Here is a 20,413-nt window from a genome sequence, read left to right on the forward strand (position 1 = left end):
AATGCTCCCCGAGTGGGGAGCGAACCCACGAATTCCCGATCACTAGGCGGACACCTCATCCACTACACCACCGCGATCTTCAAGTAGAAATATTTTTCGTCTATGTTTTTCCACTTTATAAACGGATTTTAATTTGTAATGTAATAATAATCGTTCGTGTCTTTAGATAAACAAGAACAAAGGGAATTCGAATCCACGTCTTTTTTATGAATGATTTGAAAAATGTTATAAGTGCCCTATATGTGCAATTATAAAGTCAACCTTAGTATACACATTTTTTTGATCGCCAACAGTTTTGCTATAACTTTATCTTATGATGTTGTAACACATGTCCTGCTTGTGTACGCGAATGTTTTTTCTTCAGTTTTGTTTCTTATCTCATGCAAAAAGTGCTTACCAATAATGTGATATTTTAAAATTGTTATTATGTCCTTGTTTTTGATTTTGTTAAATTTTCCTATCCATTATCAGGCGCAGGAAGCAAATGGTTCGTGTTTACTTACCGCTCAATTAGTATTGATTGTTGTGTCGCTCCTTAAAGTATTCTTGAGCTGTTTTCACAAGTTAGCACCATACCTGTTTTTATATACTTTTTCACGACATATCATAGTTGTTAATATTTTGCTACAAACATTAAGAAAAAAAATGTGAGTCACATATTACAATGTTTAGGAATATTTTTAGCCATGATTTTATCGTTAAGACGTAAAACTGTTGGATTGCTTCTATTATGCAAGAATAATAAAATAGCTAACACATTACATTTACTGCTGACACAAAACCTGTACATGTAAATATAAAAAAGTATAAAGAATAGACTTAAATATATATCACGCTATCTGAGCTGTGGGAAAACTATCATACCGCAATTAAGTTTATCTTAAAACATTCAACGTGTTACAAACCTTTCGCAGTCGTATCTTATTATGCCCCCCCCCCTTCGTAAAGAGGGGGTATATTGTTTTGCTGGATGAAGGTCTGTCGGTCTGTCTGTGTGTCTGTCGGTAGACCAGTTCGTTTCCGATCAATTACTTTTAAACGGATTGACCAATTGGCTTGATACTTCACATGTGCATTGGCCTTGGACAGTAGATGACCTCTATTGAAATTGGGGTCACTAGGTCAAAGGTCAAGGTCGCTGTGACAATAAGTGTGAAAATCGTTTCCGAGCAATAACTCGTCGGTAGACCAGTTCGTTTCCGATCAATAACTTTTGAACGGATTGACCGATAGGCTTGACAGGTCGCCGTGGTGTTATGGATATGGTCTCCGCCTAGCGACCGGGAGGTAACGGGTTCGATCCCCACCGTGGGAGCATTCTTTATATCTCCCCCAAAGACACCAAGTACTGGTTCTAGGTCCAGGAAACGGACTCGAAAGCGTTTATATAAGCCTTAGGCTTTCGATGCAATCGAGCTAAAATAAATAGGTTTAAACTAATAACTGGTCAACAAATTAACAGATTGGCTTCATACTTCACACCTGCTTGGCCTTTGACAGTTGATGACCCTATTGAAATTGGGGTCAAAGGTCAAGGTCACTGTCACAATAAGTGTGAACATCGTTTCCGATCAATAACTCGTCAACCAATTGACCGATTGACTTGATACTTCACATGTGCATTGACCTTGGATTGTAGATCAAAGGTGAAGGTATTTGTCACAATAAGTGTGAAAATCAAAGCCCTGTTTAGGGGGCATTTGTCTCCGATCGCGGAACTCTTGTTATTATATTGTTTATAAACGGTTCATGAAATCGTGATTGTTTGCTATTTGAATACATATACGATTTATTTAAGAAACTTCAAATATATATTCAGTAGGGCAATCTTTTAACGACCGCTAGTTTTTAATTTAGGACAATATGCCTTTCCCCTGTTCAATACCGGACAATACATACACAAAATACATAGAACATGGAACATGAATATAACTGGGTCACCACCTTCCATTAAAAAGCATATGAGATTCAAACCAGTTTGACGACATCCATAACATTAAAAACACAGGATAAAGGCATATCAATCCGTACACGCATGGCAACTTAGTATAGTGTTGAATTATAAAACAGCAAATATACTTAATGTTGATTTATACTCCTCAGTGTACATGTGTTCATAATGCCGAGGAACACCAATAACCAGAAACAACTGTTATCATATCTTTATATGTATAAAGGTGCTCAAGAAACAAAACGATGCGCTGTATGCAGTTATAGTCAAATAAAAAGTGTATAAAAAGAGAATACAGATACAATGTATGCTGTTGTATCAATAAAAAATACACACTACACGTATGAGTAGGTATCTTTACTTTTACTTTTTATTACTTATTCCTAATAAAACACAAAAGATCCGTTAAAGGTCAGGGATTTAACCTTTTGTGTGTAACACCATATGGCAGTCTTTTACCAAGTTTGTTCAAATCATGCCACCATGGGGTCAAATTTGCCTCACCCTGGGGGTTACTTGTTTTCCTTATATGTATATTGTAAAAACGTTCGAAATCGTCTCCTGGTCTTCAAGGCCTAGAGGTTTTATATTTAGCGTGTAACATCGTTTGATTGTACACTACCAAGTGTTTTTTTTTCAAATCTTGCCCTTGGGATCAAATCTTGCCACCCCGTTGTACCTGTACTCCATAACTATATACGTGTTTAGTGAAAACTTAAAAATCTTCTCTGAAATTTAAAGTCCCAGGTTTTTGGTGTTTGGCATGTAACATCGTACGCTTGTCATCTACCTATTTTATTCAAGATTTTTATTAGATTATACGTTTGTATAAGATTTTTATAAAGAGCATGTGTATTGTATAGAAACACACGGTACTTATAAAAGGGAATTTGATTCATTTATACAATAATGTTCATTTTTATACTATAGATTCTATTAAAAATAGTGGTTTTGTAAGTGTTTTTGTTAAGAAATGTTTGATTCAGTCAAAGTTAATAAAGCAGCTACACAATGATTTATTTGCTGATATAGTGTTATACAATGATTTTTTTTCAAGCTTTAAATTCATTATTTTGGACTGTGATTATCTTTGTCCAAAAGGTTCTACAACACAAACGTCAGGAAACGAAAACCCCAAGTATCGTGCTGTTGGAACTTATTTTTTTTTAAAGATCATGATGCTTATTTTAACTTATCTGGTGATTTCAAGGAAGGCACTAAGAATCTTTAGACTGTATTCCATTCGATAATTTAGAACTAGTTATTATGTTTGATGGCGATAATTCTGAAGATTATTTATATTGTCCAGAAATAGATAGGGATTATATGCATCTTAAGTATATTTACTTGTTAAATTATGACGCACACATAATATTTATATCATAAATTGTATGTTACATGCTGATGCCAAGAGAAATCAAACACGTACAATGTTTCTGACCATTACTCTTTATACTTGTTCACCGTCTATCATCACCACCGGGAATAGATGACCAGCGAAGCGAAAGTAAACATCACGCAAGAAAAAGTGCTCGTGAAAAGAATAAGTTGTACCATTTTTATCGCGAACTTCTTCCAAAACTGTGTGACAAATTAATAGTGGACATATCAAACATCTATCGTAGGTAGTTGAAGTTCTTTATTAATACATTCGAGTGTTGAAATAGATCAGTCATCAGGTACGTGGTACCGAAAGTTAAGTTCATTGGGACATCTGTTTTCCTTTTGTCCGAGGAAAGTATACTTATTTCTCCGAATTTTTCAGTGGTGTGCAAATAGAATTATTAAAACTATCGTTTTTGCGAGCTTCATCCCAAACATCTACTTAGTATGCAAATGTTTGGCTAAAATATAAACTTCGTTGTGTACGGCGAATAGAACCTGATGTGTTCGGCGTATAGCAAAATAACATTAAATTGTGTACGGGGATAGTTTTGAGTTTGGTAACCCACAATGCAGAAGAAGGGGACACCCGAACGGGATTATTTGTATCGGTGACATTTCCCCCTATTTGAGATATGTTTGTATTCATATTGGGTGCAATTCGTCTATTTTGGAACAAGTGGAAATGCAGAAACAAATGAAACACATTAAAACGATCATGTTTACGGAGTTCCGTTTTACTGTCATGTGCAAATAGATGCAAGACACATGTGTATACCACAGGAGTTTGAAATTGTATCCATAAAGCTAATATAATGGCTAAATTATAAAAAAAGACACCAAAATATTATAAAGAGAACAGGAAGGAAACGCAGCAGACCCCGGCCCCGCCCATTTTCCGGTAAACAAGGGAAATTACTGGAAAGACAGGGTACCCTACATCGACCCATGGTCTAATAATCCAGAGGCAGGTAGAAGAAACTAGGAACACTGCCACTGTGACCTACCATTCTATAAAATCACATTTATTCAACACTTTCCGCTTATCGTCGAATCCAATAATATGCATATATATCTAATTAAAGTAGATTATATATAGTGGAATATGATGTATGAATTATGTTCGGATATGTTAATTCATTTGAAATAATGTAGAAATACAAAACAAATAGTATTGTCAGTAACATATTTTGTAACCGTATTTTAAATCATCTTTTTGTGCTATACCACTGTGTATCTAGTTGACAACTATTATGTAAGAACTATTTCAGCTGCAGACCTGGTCTATCAACTGTGTTTCTGTTCTAGGCGTAATGTCCACTGTGTAGGGAACACGTTGAGCCGCACCGTATCGTCTGCCTGCAGAACTTTCACGCCTCCTGATGATAGTTAGGGGGTATCACGTATATGTTCGGCAGAACGTATACCTCAGTGGTACCTCATACCTGGTACCTCACACGGACTGTGATAAAAAAAATCGTCCCTTCCACAGTGTTCGGCGACTTATGGTGTTGCATGTGCTGGCGAAAATGCTTTGTTATGTGATTGTACTTGTTTTTGTTTTTATTATACTCCAATTATTTACAAGAAATAAAGTGACTATCAAACTCGTGTCCATTGATTGTGTATTAATTCGGTTTTTAATGTATTACAGCCCAAAAATTTTAGCTATATTAACGGAAATAATTAAGACATTTTATAATACACACTAACTCTGCACTCACTTTGCTAATGATTATGTAATTTCAAGATGGGCGTGTCTGCATAGAAAGTGTGGTAAATATATAGAAAGAAGATGAGTTTGTAGAGTATATGCCTTGCATGGAAAATTATTTGAACTAAATTTCTGTTGAGGAAAGTCGCCTTTTAACTGAGCATTTTAGCTCATTAAAGATGAGGTTACTTGGCACACTGTAGGCGCGCAATAAGCGGCAGTGAGTTGGATGCATGTGTCATAATTAACAACACTTTAGTAGCACCATTGTGTGCTTGGTGCTTTTTGTCACGCCAGAAGATTTTAACACATGAAATTATTCGGCAATGGATTAAAACTTATATAACTTTGTAAATCTATTCAAATGATATAATTATATGTATACTTGTTTTTAACAGCTAATAAAAAAATATAATTTTAATAAACCCAATTTGCAATAAAACACTTATAATAATAAACAGGAATGAATTTGCCGCAAATGAACCGCGTGAGTTTACTTTCAACTGCGACAACTTAACCTTTGTATATTTTTTTTTTCAAAAGTGGTCATTTAAGAAAGACACGATACTAAATGCATAATAGCAATATAGCTCTACAACATTAACCTACCAGTCGTGAATGCCATAAGCGTCAGTTATGGGCTTGGCGTGTTAACAATATTTTCATTCGGTTTTGTTCGTACACCTTTTGCACGTGTTTATTGAGAAAATAACAGGTAGGAAAGTTGCATATTGTTTTCGTCGTTTGAGCACGTGCGAATTAAACGAAAACTACTTTCCCTTGTCAATGTAGTTTCCGATAGGTGGCTCTGTAAGAGAGCGTTTTACTCGTGGCCGAGTAACTCTGTTTAGTCATTCAGCGATGGGATTGACTGATCGATACATGTGTAAATTTGCACTGGGTAAACTTGCATATGAGAATGACCACGCGGTCTGGCGAAGAGTGTGCTTCTCAGAAAACATGGACTTGAATAGTTCAATTAGGGAACTTTTAGTAGAAGTGCGTGAACAGAAGAGAGAAATAAGTTCTCTAAAAGAAGTTCGAGGGAATTCGCTTTCCGTGCGTTCAGAAGTTAAAACAGTGAAAACGGAACATGAACTAAAATAGCGATACGAAAGCAACAAAATTCACCACGATTTCAATTCGGAATTGCACGGGAACATTAGCAAGGTGCTTTGGGCAGTTGAAAACAGCAAACAAGAGTACGCTCGCGAGCTAGTTAATGACTTTTGTGAACAGTTAGAGCGACGAAACAAGCTTATCCGTATAGCAGAAACGTCTGAGGGCGGATGGGAGACGGTTCGTTAATATGAGGAAAACCCCGTGGCTAGCGACTCGAATGATGAATCCATGATCAACAGAGCGGAGGCGAGAGCAGCCAAGAAGAAGAAGGCGAAGTCAACGAAACGTTTCAAGCCTTCCGCTACCGTCACTTCCGGAAGCTTGCCACGTGGCGGAAACACGTTTTCGTTTCCGGTGCAAAGCAGCGACCAGAACCCATGCAGCAACTGCATACTTTTCGTTCCCATTACTACAAGGTCAATGCAAAAGACGGAATTGGTCCCTGTTTCGCTTGTGGAGAAACCACCCACCTAAGACGCCACTGCCCCTACACCCGGCGGTTCCCGCAGCTTGACGTCCCTACCAAACAGTAGCAACAGACCGTAGAACCCGGTTATACCAGACGTAGATTTAAAAGATGAGTATTTATTGTTTACTGATAACTTTGCTAATAGTCATGAAATATATCCTGACGACTATGCTGAGTACGAACAAGGTCAGAAAGAAATACTGGTTAAAAGTAGACTGAAAAATCATGTGCAATTTTGGAAAGATATTGGAGCTAACCAATTCATTTTAGACCCTATTCAAAATGGTTATACAATTCCATTCTTTTCTTTACCAGACCATGTACATGGTCGAAATAATCGTTCAGCTTTAAATGAAAATAATTTTGTGACTGAAGCTATAAAAAGTTTGATAAATCGCGGTCTTATTGTGAAATGTACGAATGCTCCAAACGTTGTTAATCCGCTGACAGTTTCTAGTAATAATAATGGGAAAAAACGACTTATTTTAGATTTACGAAAGGCTAATCTACATATTTGGAAGCAATCAGTAAATTATGAAGACTTGCGTTTAGCATTGATGTATATCCAAAAAGATTGTTGGATGATTAAGTTTGATATAACGTCTGCATATCATTTTGTGGATATTTTCGGCCACACACAGATTATTTAGGTTTTGCCTGGGAATATTGTTCAGGTATTCTGGTCTATTACACATTTTTGGTTCTTCCTTTTGGTTTGTCGTCTGCTTGTTATATCTATACACAATAAATGAGGCCATTAATTGCAAAATGGAGAGGCGAAGGTAAAAAGATCATTATGTTTTTTAATGATGGTTTTGGCATCGCAGAGACATACGATAAAACAGTTATTATGTCACGGGAAATTAAATCAGATTTGTTGTTATCCGGCTTGGTGCCAAAAGTTGATAAATCATGCTGGGAGCCAGTGCAAGAATAAAAAGGGCTAGGATCGCAGTTAAATACCATTGTGTCACACCGGTCTTACTGACAATAACGTAGTGACGTCACCATCTATGTATAGAATGGTTAAATACAGCTAATTTCACCGTGTGTATATCGGGGTGTAGAATCGATAAAGTTCTACAGACACTTAGATTTTTACAAACTTCGGACTATGTTTGTGTGCGAAGAGTTGCTAGTTTTGTGGGACAAATTCTATCTATGGGTATAGTACTGGGAACTGTTTCTTAAATTATCACTAGGTGTTTAAGCATCGACATACTTAAAGCGAAAACGTGGAACTCTTATATTAAATTGTCTGAAGAAAGTAAGGTTCAACTTTCGTTTTGGAATGAACATTTACAAATAATAAATGTTAGAGCATTGGCAATCAGTCATCAGGGGCGTACCTAGGCATACGGCAGTACGCCCGTGCGTATAATTCAGTTTCAAACTTATAAAAATGAAAACTCTTAAAATTCAAAAAATGCAATAAAAAGTGAGGGCTAAGGGGGGAGGGGGTGTTATAATTATTTAAACAAGCAAACAAGACGTCCGCTTTTAGAAAATAACAGTGGGTACAAATCACAACACATCCAAACATACGAAGTAAAGTCTTTTTTCACTGATGAGGGGTGGTTCTCACTGTGTAAACTTGACTCGTTTTACGACTGTGCTGTCCCAACAATCCCCCCCCCCCCCCCCCCCCCCGCAGCAGGAGCCCCCCCCCCCTCCCGCACCTACCCTACGCTAATCGTTGGTGCATATTGCTGAAATAGCATCAGGAACGCTCCTGGTCATGGCTGTACTAGAATTGTTTATAGTGACGCTAGCAGCACTGGTTTAGCAGGGTATGAGGTCGAAATGCAAAGCGGTGTAGTGCACGACTCGTGGTCGCCGTCGGAAGCGGCAAAATCCTCAACGTGGAGAGAATTGTGTGCTGTTTATAGAGTACTGTTGTCGCTTGAGCATGTATTGGTAAATCAAAGAGTTAAGTGGTTTACTGATAACACAGGTGTATGCAGAATTGTTGCTAAGGGCTACATGAAGCCTGAATTACAAGATTTAGCGATTAAAATATTCGGGTATTCATTAGTTCATTATATTTATTTGGAAGTTGAATGGGTACCAAGGGGAGAGAATTATGTAGCAGACTATTTGTCCAAAATTGTAGAAAAAGACGGCTGGGGTATTTCCCCTTATATTTTGTCAATAATTCGGTCTTCATGGGGAAATTTAGAGGTCGTTTTTTTTAATATTTTTTTTTATTCAATATAATACATACAATATATACATGTATGTGATCATAAAACAAATTGATACCATGTAGCAACAATAATGTTCAAACATGTTATACAAGATATGCTAATATATTCTTTAAAAAAAGAAAAGAAAGAAAGGAAAAAAGAAAAGACCGAAAGGAAAAGAAAAAGAAAAACAACAGAATAATTATGAAAAAGGATGAGTTGTATGAAGTGGGTAGAAAGCATACTGGACTTGTTATGAAAATTTAATGCGTTTCCATTTTTTGTTCAAATATATGAAGTGTATCATTGTTTAGGGCTATTTCTTTTTCAATTTGAATTTTCAGTTTTAAATAATTGATTAAACAGTTCATTGTATGTGTTATTTTTCTGTATTTCATACTGAATATGAAATATTTCATTAATATAATTATGTAATTCACAGATTTTTTTTGCCTCTTAACATCATGCCAAATTACAATGTTTTTATTCTAGATTTTGGTGTAAAGAGTCTGAAGGAGTTGATGCTTTTACTTACCCATGGGCGCATAGTTTTGGCTTAGTTGTACCATCTATAATATTAATACCAAGGGTATTTTTTAAAATGCAATCTTGTGGGGCAAAACGTGTTTTGATTGTTCCAGAATGGAAGTCGGCTAATTTTTGGCCTCTGATTTGGACAAGTGATAGACATTTTAAGTCGTTTCTAATAGACTGTATGGTTTTACCTACAGAATGGTTCTGGGTTGCTTGGTGTTGATCGAAGATCTTAACTTTCGCATGTAAGCACTTTTGATATCATTTGTGAATCATGAACATTGATATCGTTGCTTAATGTTTGTAAATGTCATGTGTAAAGTTACAAACTGTGTCAACTTTAGTGCTGTTACACATTTATTTTTTCAGAGATACGGAAGTGAAGTTGATGGCTTGCCAGAGGTCTTGGCGGAGAAGGTATCCTTGCTGCCCGAGTTGCTTTAAGTCACCAATGTGAAAAACATGTACCTCAGTTACAAAAGGGGCTTCAATCGATGGCGTCGTTGGTGGTATGCTGTTGGGCTTTCAAGCGGGTATGCCTTGCCCGCCAAGGCTTTTCAAGTTGCGCTAAATTAAGCGTCAATTATACAAACAGCTTGTAGTTCAAGTCCGATTATAAATGCGTTTTACAGTATTAAATATTATCATGATTTATTCGATTATGTATCACCTACTGATTCAAGACTTGTTATTAATGTGTTAGAAGCTGCAAAACGGCGTTTAGCGAAACCTGTGAATAAGGAAGAACCAATGACTGTTGATTTACTGCAACAAATGTACACACATATGTATGTTGAAACGGATGTTATGAATCAAAGATTTATTTGTATATGCCTTTTATCATATGCTGGGTTTTTAAGAAGTGCAGAGATACTAATGTTGAGAAGGAGTAAGTTTGTATTAACAGTAGTTAATTAAGTGTATTTATTGAATCTAGCAAGACAGATAAGTTCCGTGAAGGAGCATGGGTGCTTATTGCTAGGACAGGCACACAGTTGTGTCCCGTAGTCAATTTACAGAAATACCTTACTTGGGCAGATTTTTCTTCGGAATCTGAATGTTACTTGTTTCGTCGGTTAAGTTCAACGAAATATGGGCACAGGCTCAGACAGGAAAACAAGTATTTGTCATATAGTACATTTAGAGAATTGTTTTTGATTGCGTTTAAACCGTATGTTCAAGACATAAGCAAATATTGCCTTCATTTTTGAGAGCTTGTGGCGCAACTGCTGCGGCTAATAATAGCATTCCTGACAGGTTATTTAAACGTCATGGTAGATGGCTGAGTGAAACAGCGAAGGACGGCTATGTTAAAAGCTCTGTTGATGAGAGATTAAGGGTTTCAATGTCACTTGGATTAGAATCATCAATGCATTCTATAATAAGCCAATTATTATTGGTACTACACTTACAAGCCCGTTCTTTTAATTCAGTCGGTCATACTTATGACTTACCAAAAAATATGTTGTATTTTTGTTGTTTTTCCCTATCGGGAGCGTTTTTGTAAAGGGAAGGTCAACTTAAATCACTTCCAAGAAGAAAACTATAACGGTATTTTGATAAACTCGTGCATTGAGGTCAGTGTTGAATTTATATTGCCGAGCTATATTTACAAGAACACAAACCTGTACAATTAAAGTTTTCGCATATGTTCGGATTTACTAATCTTTTTCCCAACTTCAATAGACTGACATGTCTATGGAATAAAACCAATAAAGGGCGACTGATTATCAACATCAATGTCAAATAATTCCTTTGATATTAAAAATGAACATATGCATACCCGTTAAACGAATGATATATGATGGGCAATTCATCGACATAGTGACACAGTATTTTCTCCTTCCAGTAATGACAAATTGATAAACTCGATATTTGCGTAAACTTCAATACTGTTATGTTTAGTGACGACACTTGTTTATTCATGTCTAACCAGTTACTGGCACTGTGACGTCATTTTCCAAATCGTCATCTGATTGGTTTTTGTTTTCTGGTTGAATGTTGCTAAGCATTACACGTACTGTTTCCATGTCGGACGGATCCACGAGATCTAAAGGTCGCTCCCCGTCATCTGTCAATATGCTTTTGTCTGCACCGTTCTCCAAGAGAAACCTATTGAAGAAACATAAATTGCTATTATTATTTTTTTATATCTTGGAACACATTGGGTATGTTTGAAAACAACATCAGATGGACACAATTGAACTGTGCCTACGATGACCAAACGCGTACGATTACGTATTCAAGTATTTAAATAAAAGATATATTAAGAAATGTTTTCTGCTGCCTCATTCACATGAACTCACTGAACAATATGCGCATGTCCTTCTGCGCAGGCAGCGTGTAGCGGCGTCCACGAATCCTCGTCTTGTTTGTTGATGTCAGCTCCGTGGGTCACCAGAAGCCCCACTGCAGCCTCGTTCCCGTCCAGGACCGCCTGGTGTAGAGGGGTCAGACCTAAAGAACAGTATAACACTCAACATTAAGACGTAAAGCATGACGTATCATGTTCTAAGCTTTATTACTAATATAATTGCAGCCGCGTCACCCGTTTGCAACATACGATTGCTTCTACATCTGTGAATAGACAATGTTTCCTAACGACTTTATTTTGTTCAAATGAATACAAATGTGTTTGGGAAAATGAGAACATCAATATGAAAGACCACATTGTATGACATATTATCAACTATTTTAAGTGATAGTAGCATTCTTGTGAGTTTGATATTTTATTTTTCTCCTCATTGATAGGTGTTACTGATTTTCTTATACCTAATATGTGGTATTTACGAACATGATGTTTGGCTATACAAGGTCAGTTACATATTTTTATCGTCGAATTCGGCAGCAAGTAAATATTTCTGTCTAATTCAAAATATCGATAGCTATAGTTAAGTGTTGAGTGTCTAATTATAAACAAAGTGTACATCCAGTTTCATCACGAAGAGATATTTCTTATCATCAATATAAGAAGTTAATTTAATGAAGTACATTGATAAGACATACTGCGTCAACGCAGCACAAACGAACTATTGTATATTAATACGAAAACAGTGCAAATAATATTGCATCATAAGGAGATAAATCTTATAATCAGTATACTATCTCGCTGTTGACAACTTAGTTATCCACGTTTCGAATAAGTCGGTTAACGATTTTCTTCAATAACCTTTCGTATTTAGTAATATGTGACGTTTTGCATATGCTAATGACAAAAACTAAATATCCGAATCTAGCGACATTCAAAATATTTTCAAATGATAAAACAAACAAAAACAGCATAATTAACGATGTAAGTAAATAAAGCTGTCACATCTCTCATGTAATTATTTCAAGTAATGCGTTGAAGCGAATGAGAATGCTGGTGGATGACAAAAAGACCGAGTTAATGACTTTTTTAAATTTCAAACTCGATAACTTCACTATGTTTAAAGTCTTACCTTAAAATAAGTGAATAACATAGTCGTGTTACCCATAACCTCTTATACAATATAGAACACAAACTAAAATTGCATCACGTTATGAATTAAATGATCCCCGAAAAATACTGTACATAACACACTATTTTCCCACTTTAGCGGTGAGAGTAAATTTATTTATGCAACAATATTATGTAATAGTTTTACACGAATTAAAAATAACATGTGTTAATTACAGTCATTAACACAGTTCGTCAGTATTTTGAAAACACATGGTCTATCTGTGTCTGCGTTTTTTTGGAAGAGTAAACATCACCTGCAAAGAAATCAGGCACACATTCAACACATACCTGCATCATTTATTCCACTAATGTCCACCTGTAGACTTGCTCGTCGTAACATGAGGCCCAGGGCTTTGACGTCATTCTCTTTGATGTTGTCCAGAAACACAAGTTCGTCCGAAAACCGCACGCCTTTGGCTTTTTTGCCTTCCGGATTTTCTTTGGCATACAAGCTTGCTCTTCGGCTCATTGTCACATTATTTTTCGAAAGGCTTCCTTAATAATATAATTAATAATTTTAGCCTTGTGATATTTCTCTCATAATCCTTCATGCACGCCGTGGAGATAAATCAGAGCTATGCAATGGTGTAACAGTTTCATAACTGGTCTTACAAATAAATAACACTTAAATATAAACCGACTTTAAATAATATTACTGTGTATTATCAGACATATTGTGATGTAGCGAAAATGTTTATCTGAAAAAAGCTTACTTATTTCTGCAAATTGAACTTAACGAATTTGTTTGATAAAACGTTATTAATAAATATATACGTCATGCGTTGAATTAGCATTTAATTAAGACAAGTATCCAATATCTGCTTTTGAAATGAAAAATATACACTATTTATAAATTATTAACCTGGTAACTTTCTCTGAATAACTCGGTTAAAACACACATATATCGACACGTATTATTAAGAGCTGACTAACATACAATGCGCCTGGTTTTCAAAGAAAGAAATATCGAGTTATATGAAGAGTAATTACGTTGAATATTGTTAAATATTTATATATTAATATTATTAAATTATCGTAAAACATTTTCATTCACACACGCGAAACAATATATACATATTAATCCAAACACCCATTTAAATACAGTTCCACAAATAACAAATGCATACTGGGACAGAATCGACTTATACAATATCCGATATCCGGTAAAAGCCAGCGGTAACACTTCCGCCGTTTTCACACACGCGGTTGTTATCCGACTATTCGAACTCCAGCAACAGACTAAATTTCTAGGAAAATTCGAGAAATTCGTAGCCAACGCAGCGGCAGATGTTTACAAGAACACAGAATATTCTACACAATCATTTGTTTTAGGAACGAGGCATGTTGGTTTCATTTATATGATTTCTCACGCTAGTACGGAGCCTCGAATTTCACTTATGTGTGGTAAATTATCAGCCATGTATTTACAGCGGCGTAATGCAGAGAACATCAAATTCCTTTATAAAAAATTGAAAGTTATTACTCAACCGTTCATTTTTGGTTCATATGCTATTTACACGCTAATTGAATTGTATGTAAAATTCATTAAAATTATGTGCTATCCTGTGCATAAACATTATTACAATAAATTAATCCTTGTCCACTGAGCATTGCATTCAATACGTCCATGCCAATTAAGTATCAATTAGTGTTACTATAATTAAAATCCAGACTCACCGTAGCAGAGTAGGACATTACAAAATTTAATGTATATAGCAATTCATAAGAAGCAAATCTAATGAATTCATAACAATTCAAAACAATGCTTTACAAACACTTTAAAAAACTTCATTAAATTTATTACAAAATTATGTGTACCCGTTAATATAACGTTACTAGTTTATCCTTTCTCCGTTAATTTGACTGCGCTTAAACGTTAATTGTATGATGTAATTACTGTTTTTCGCTTGCTTTACTAGTTTACGTTTTGCCTCGCGTCAAACTAACGTCAGTTGAAAGGAATGCAGACAGTAGTGTTTAAGTTTTTTACATACACATAAAGTAAAACACGTACATCTTCTATGAGTCCCCCGAAGCGACCTGTGCACATTAAACATAACCAAGAAAATTTCATCAAAGTCCCCGCATTGAATTTTTGTTATACTTACATAATGTAAAAATGTCCTAGTTTTAATCAAACATACTGTTACGCTTGATCTCATTTTAATTATGCTCTCGAAATCAGTGCTATTAAAAATGTAATTGCAGTGATCATACTCTGGGTACGATTTTGGCTTTGCGATCTTTAATCAAGCCAATTTAATGGTCTCAATACCGTAGTTTCTAAACTCAATTGAACCAGATATTGTGAAACTAGACCGTTAATTCACACCTGTCAATGTATTTCCATATGCATTATTTGTAAAGTTGTAAATGCGAAATGAAAATACACTAAATGGGTTAAAATTAGCATTATTATCAATACATGAATTCATTTCAATAGATATGTTAACTGTATAAAGTAGTATGCGGCGTTTGTATAGCATAAATTAAGTAAAATGTTTATTTATAATGTCCAATTTAGCTGAACTATATAGACCGATGTGTACTTATCCTCTACACACGGAACTTTTACACACATTACACATGCTGCTACAATGCATCCTATGACACCGTTAAAGTGTTAAATCTCATACAAAATGTATGCTGGTGTTAATAAAGTATTAAGTTCGTAGTATCGGTTGTTGCTATATAAATTACTTTAAAAACAAAAGTTTAAATTTCATTGACAGTCACAGTTTATGGAATTATATTCCAAGTATCAATACGCCCACAATATTAACAGACTTTTCTGATGTGTTTGAATTCCATAAGCATAAACAGTTTTACCAGTTGTCGCATTCCGGGAGTGGAGACGAAAGACAATCAAACTGTTTTTAACTGATTTTAAACAATCGATTTTAGCTCAGTGCGCAGATGATTAAACAAATCATGTTAACCTAGATAATTGAAAAAAAAACCCGTCTTATTTGATTTCGTGCAAAGCTCAGTTCGATAATGATATAATTATTGCTTCACGATCTTCAAACACTCCTTTCCTGCGCGTTGGATGTTAATATTTTCCATTACATTATCTTTTTGAACCCTTATTCTTTGGACACATTGAAGCGTACTGACAGGGTGTTGAAGCATGATAGACGAACATTACAATTATTCAGACTATTAGTCAAATGTGGTATTCGTTGTAGAAAAAATCTGGATGATTGGATTTAAATAATATGAATGCCGTTTTTGTGTGGTTAAAAACTAAAAAAAATGTGTAACTCAATGTTAAGATTGCTTGTTTTATACGAGGTCAGGAATTTATTCACTTGATATTCCCGTTTACGTGTACTCTTTTGTCGTTATTTAGTCGATGAACACCTAAACTGATTTAACACAATTGAAACTCGCAGTTAGTTTTGTACGTGTGAACATGTTGCTGAGGTAAATCGAAATAACATCAGTCGCTTAATATTTATGCTTGGGTATGTATATCCAAAGCATAAAAACACAACATCTTTTTTTTAAATTAAGTGTGTTACGATCACTTACGTTTTTGTCCGAAACAAAAATTGAGTACATACACAAATACACAATGACGTGTTCATTAACATTAAATCAAATTTGGAAATAAGCTAGCGAAACGAAATTAAGTTTAATACATCTGATTGGAAGCACACATAATTTCATCGAATAGGAGTTATTGTATAACTGTTGTTTTACATAAAATTGGGCATCATGTATTTGGTTACTACTGTTGATAAAACGGTAAAAAATAAAAACTTCATGTTTATCTGTGCACTTTGACGATCAATGCGTGTTTTTTTTTTCTAAAAATTTGATTGTATTAAATCAATACCTCACATAATAATATATATTTATGCGACACGATTCGACATTGAATTTAGATTAATAGCACCGCGAGTAAAACATATAAATTTAAAATAATACAGGAAATATGTTACCCCTGAAACATTATCAGAAGCAATATTTGCCCTGCACCAATCTTTAATTTATTGCAAATGAGTGATCGCTTAGTTATCCGATTCGTTTAACACAACAATAAACATATATATTAAATTATTAAAATAAAACATTCAGTTATTACCACAGCTGTACGTTAAGTTCAAGACAACCGTTTTAATAATACAATCCAGATAGTGTATAATTGCCTATCACACTAGAGTCAATGTGTCATTTACCTAATATTTTACTCTGAAGTCAATCCAGGCACGGTCTGGTCAATGAGCAACCGCTTAACTGACCATGCAGTCAGTCCAGAGCGAGAGGTAAAGTCAAACAGACAGCTCAAACTGATAAGACGAGGGGCAAGTTTATAGCTGCAATATTATTTTATTTAGACGTCGGAAAGTGTACCAAGGAAGAGCTTATGTTTCACAACATACTGATACCGTTAAACAGATAATAATTGTAAACAGTGAACGGTGAACCCGCTTTGTAAATTTGAAACATCTGAAAGACTGTTCAAATAGTGTACTCATTAGATGACCAAATAATTGCGTTACCAATGTATGAAGTTTAGTTCATTGTCGGTCGCTACTTTATAAAACAAGAGACTATCGTATGGTAAGTATGAATATCTAAAAACAAAGCAATTTGTAATTATGGGAAACACCGCTTAAACTCTAATTGCCTGAAAATCGCTTAATGTTTCAGTCTCTTTGCATATTTGTCTGTCATCCTGCCTTAAAGATATACGAAGTTCGTGTCGCCCGTCCGATTACTCACTCAGTTTATGGAATTGCTCACTAAATTTATTGAAACGTTTCCATAAAACAGACACACAGGTATGAAAAAAAAAATCCGTTATTCGTGTTTCTGCATATTTTCTTTTATTCATTTATGGTGTAATTCTATTGCTCCAAGTCGCTATTTTAACCTCATTAATTCATTAATCGTACTACTAACTTTCCCTTTTAAGTCAGTATTGGTGGGAATTTAAGTGATATGTATTGCGCGCCTAATAAATGGTTTATTCCCTAGTATGTTTTATAATCATTTTCAAAGCGATGACCACAGCTTAATAATGAATGTAATACGGGTTGTTGTTTATGTGTATTCAAGCATTGTTTTATTCCATTGGTTTCATGCCTTAACAAAGCTAGCAACTGTCAACTGGAGTATCTATCCTTATAATATATTTAAATTTGCCATATTTCATGTATATGGTATTTTCACCTACTTAACATTAGTACATATACATTAAAAACAGCAGCATTGTTTCCACTTTAGTATGGAGGCTATATATTCGTTGCCAAAAATCCAGTCATGCTGATATGTGTTACTTATATTGTTTCCGGGAGAAATACGTACATGTATGTGTTTCTTCTTTTGTAAACTCAAAAAGGTGTATTTTGAAAACGAGGTGTGTTGATGTAAGAATGTACACTCGTATTTATATAAAATAAGATGCACGTTATTAAACTATTAAATAAATATTAGTTGCTACCAGAGAGACAATTTCGAATGTTTATACTGACGTTAAGGATATACAATAGTCATGTTAGACTGTTTACAGTCCTGCATTACAATTTTATCATTTTTTATAGAGATAACTCTCCTTCTTCTTGTACTGTACTTATACTATACAGAGTTACGTTTTCTTATCTGCTTAAAATGCAGATAATTCAGCCAGAAGAGAAAGGGGCTTTGATATTGTATTGCAATACATCTCAAGAAGCAATTGTGAAGTTAGAAAAGAAAACAACATTATCAGTCTGTTGACAGACTGTAGTCATGTGTACGCCTACAATAGAACGCTGCCGAAACTGCCTTTACACGCGCATCTTTGCACTTTCCGATCATCATGATTCGGGTATGTAAAGTCTAGCTTCACAAGTTTTAAAATAATAGATTAATAAAATAATAAATTAATTAAATTTCCCCGCCCATTTCACCATCGTAAAGAAACGTAAGCATTCGCTATTCTTCGGTATTATGTCCGTAACGTTTGAAACATAACATTGTTTGATGATAAATCACAACTAAATCACGAATTACTAATGGATGCGTGGTCTGTCATTGAGACGCGTTGTCAGTAATAATAAGGCGTGATCAGTCATTATAATGCGTTGTCAAACATTATGAAGCGTTGTCAGTCATTATGAAGCGTTGTCAGTCATCGTGAGGCGTTTTCAGTCAAAATTAGGCGTTGTCAGTCGTTTTTAGGCGTTGTCAATAATTATGAGGCGTGTATATATATATACAACCGCACGCTCGTACGCACGCAATCAAGCGAGCATGCACGTACGCACACAAACACGTACATACGTGCATTGTACGTACGTCTGATATATACATAAATATATGTACGTACGTATGTATGTATGTATGTATGTATGTATGTATGTATGTATGTATGTATGTATGTATGTATGTATGTATGTATGTATGTATGTATGTATGTATTTGTGTGTGTGGTCAGTCGTTTTGAGGCGTTATCATTCATTATGACGCGTGGTCAGTCATTATATATATTTATGTATATATAAAGCACGCACGCACGTACGTACGCATGCACGCTCGTTCGCTCGCACGTAGCACGCACGCATTCACGTTAAATAATTGTGCACATTTTTCCTGTACATGATTTTATAGCCCATCTGTTTACATCCGTCTGATAACTAGGTCAACCCTCAGCAGATTGAACAGCTGTTTTCATGCATATAGAGGTCGTGATCTTTACTATTTTCCCACGCACTTAAACACACACGTCCTTGTAAACATTGTCTACTCTGGTGGAAAGTGTACGCAGTAATATCTGCATTAGATATGAGTCGCATAATGTGAAAAACGATGTATAACTTTGTTCTTTATGCTTGAAATACAACAATGTTAATAAAACGTAAACAGTTTATAGTGTTGTTTTCAAGTTGAAAAAAAAAGAAAAAAAAAGTTATAAATGTTTATTTTTTTTTCAAAAAATACATATGTATCATATAACATTTTTTTTAATGCTTTTTATTAAAACATTAACAGTTTATAGTGTTGTTTAAAAGTTTGAATTTTTTTTTTTGAAAAATAAAAAAAACTAAAAAAGTTATAATTGATATATCTTTTGCATTAATTTCCCTTTTCCTATTTACGTCCTATTTACGTGCAAAAACGAAATACGCTTGCTCTCTCGCTCGTTCGCTCCATCGAAATCAAACATTAAGATAGTGAAATCCATATGAATTTGGCTCGCTGAATCCGAATCCGGTGTTAATTTTCCGATATCTTGACCCGTAATTATTGAGTTGAAATGGTAAAATTCGATAAGAATGCAGCACACTTTTAACAAAAGCTCAAAATCCAGTATACCTTAAATTCCATTGAAATGAAACAATAACATAATCCAATCTATGTGATTTTGTCTCCCTTAAACCAAATCCGGTGCTAGTTTTGCGATATATTGACACCTTAAAGAAATATACTGCACGTGGCTATCAGCACGTGCTTATAAATTATGCACCCAATACGCTCATTATAATGCTGTTACTTAATAGTAAAGAATACATTTTAAATAAATGCATATCAATGCACGCCATATAGTACAAACAAATCAAAGTACTGCACGTGCTGATTACTG

General features: G+C 34.9%; 1 protein-coding gene across 3 annotated transcripts; it reads right to left on the bottom strand.

The window, feature by feature from the left end:
- Positions 1-10,931: 10,931 nt before the first annotated feature.
- LOC127873371 (protein phosphatase 1 regulatory subunit 27-like) lies at positions 10,932-14,072 on the bottom strand. 3 transcript variants are annotated; one of them, XM_052417230.1, is made up of 4 exons: positions 13,968-14,072; positions 13,129-13,335; positions 11,666-11,816; positions 10,932-11,471 (listed from the first exon to the last, which is right to left on the bottom strand). In XM_052417230.1, the coding sequence occupies exons 2-4, from the start codon at positions 13,307-13,309 to the stop codon at positions 11,288-11,290; spliced, it is 516 nt and encodes a 171-aa protein (XP_052273190.1). In that variant the 5' UTR covers positions 13,310-13,335; positions 13,968-14,072; the 3' UTR covers positions 10,932-11,287. The 3 variants fall into 3 exon arrangements, with proteins under 3 accessions (XP_052273190.1, XP_052273191.1, XP_052273189.1); XM_052417231.1 differs by having other exon boundaries at positions 13,129-13,447; positions 13,968-14,067; XM_052417229.1 differs by having other exon boundaries at positions 13,931-14,038.
- Positions 14,073-20,413: the final 6,341 nt, after the last annotated feature.

The sequence above is a fragment of the Dreissena polymorpha genome, chromosome 3 (assembly GCF_020536995.1).
Source record: "Dreissena polymorpha isolate Duluth1 chromosome 3, UMN_Dpol_1.0, whole genome shotgun sequence".
NCBI lineage: Eukaryota > Metazoa > Mollusca > Bivalvia > Myida > Dreissenidae > Dreissena > Dreissena polymorpha.

Bases quoted from the DNA above. Each gene is read 5' to 3' on its own strand.
- LOC127873371 (XM_052417229.1), bottom strand. The intron at 11,817-13,128 runs GTATGTGTTGAA...ACTGTTCTTTAG, and splicing joins TAGTGGAATAAATGATGCAG to GTCTGACCCCTCTACACCAG. The intron at 11,472-11,665 runs GTGAGTTCATGT...TTTCTTCAATAG, and splicing joins GGACATGCGCATATTGTTCA to GTTTCTCTTGGAGAACGGTG.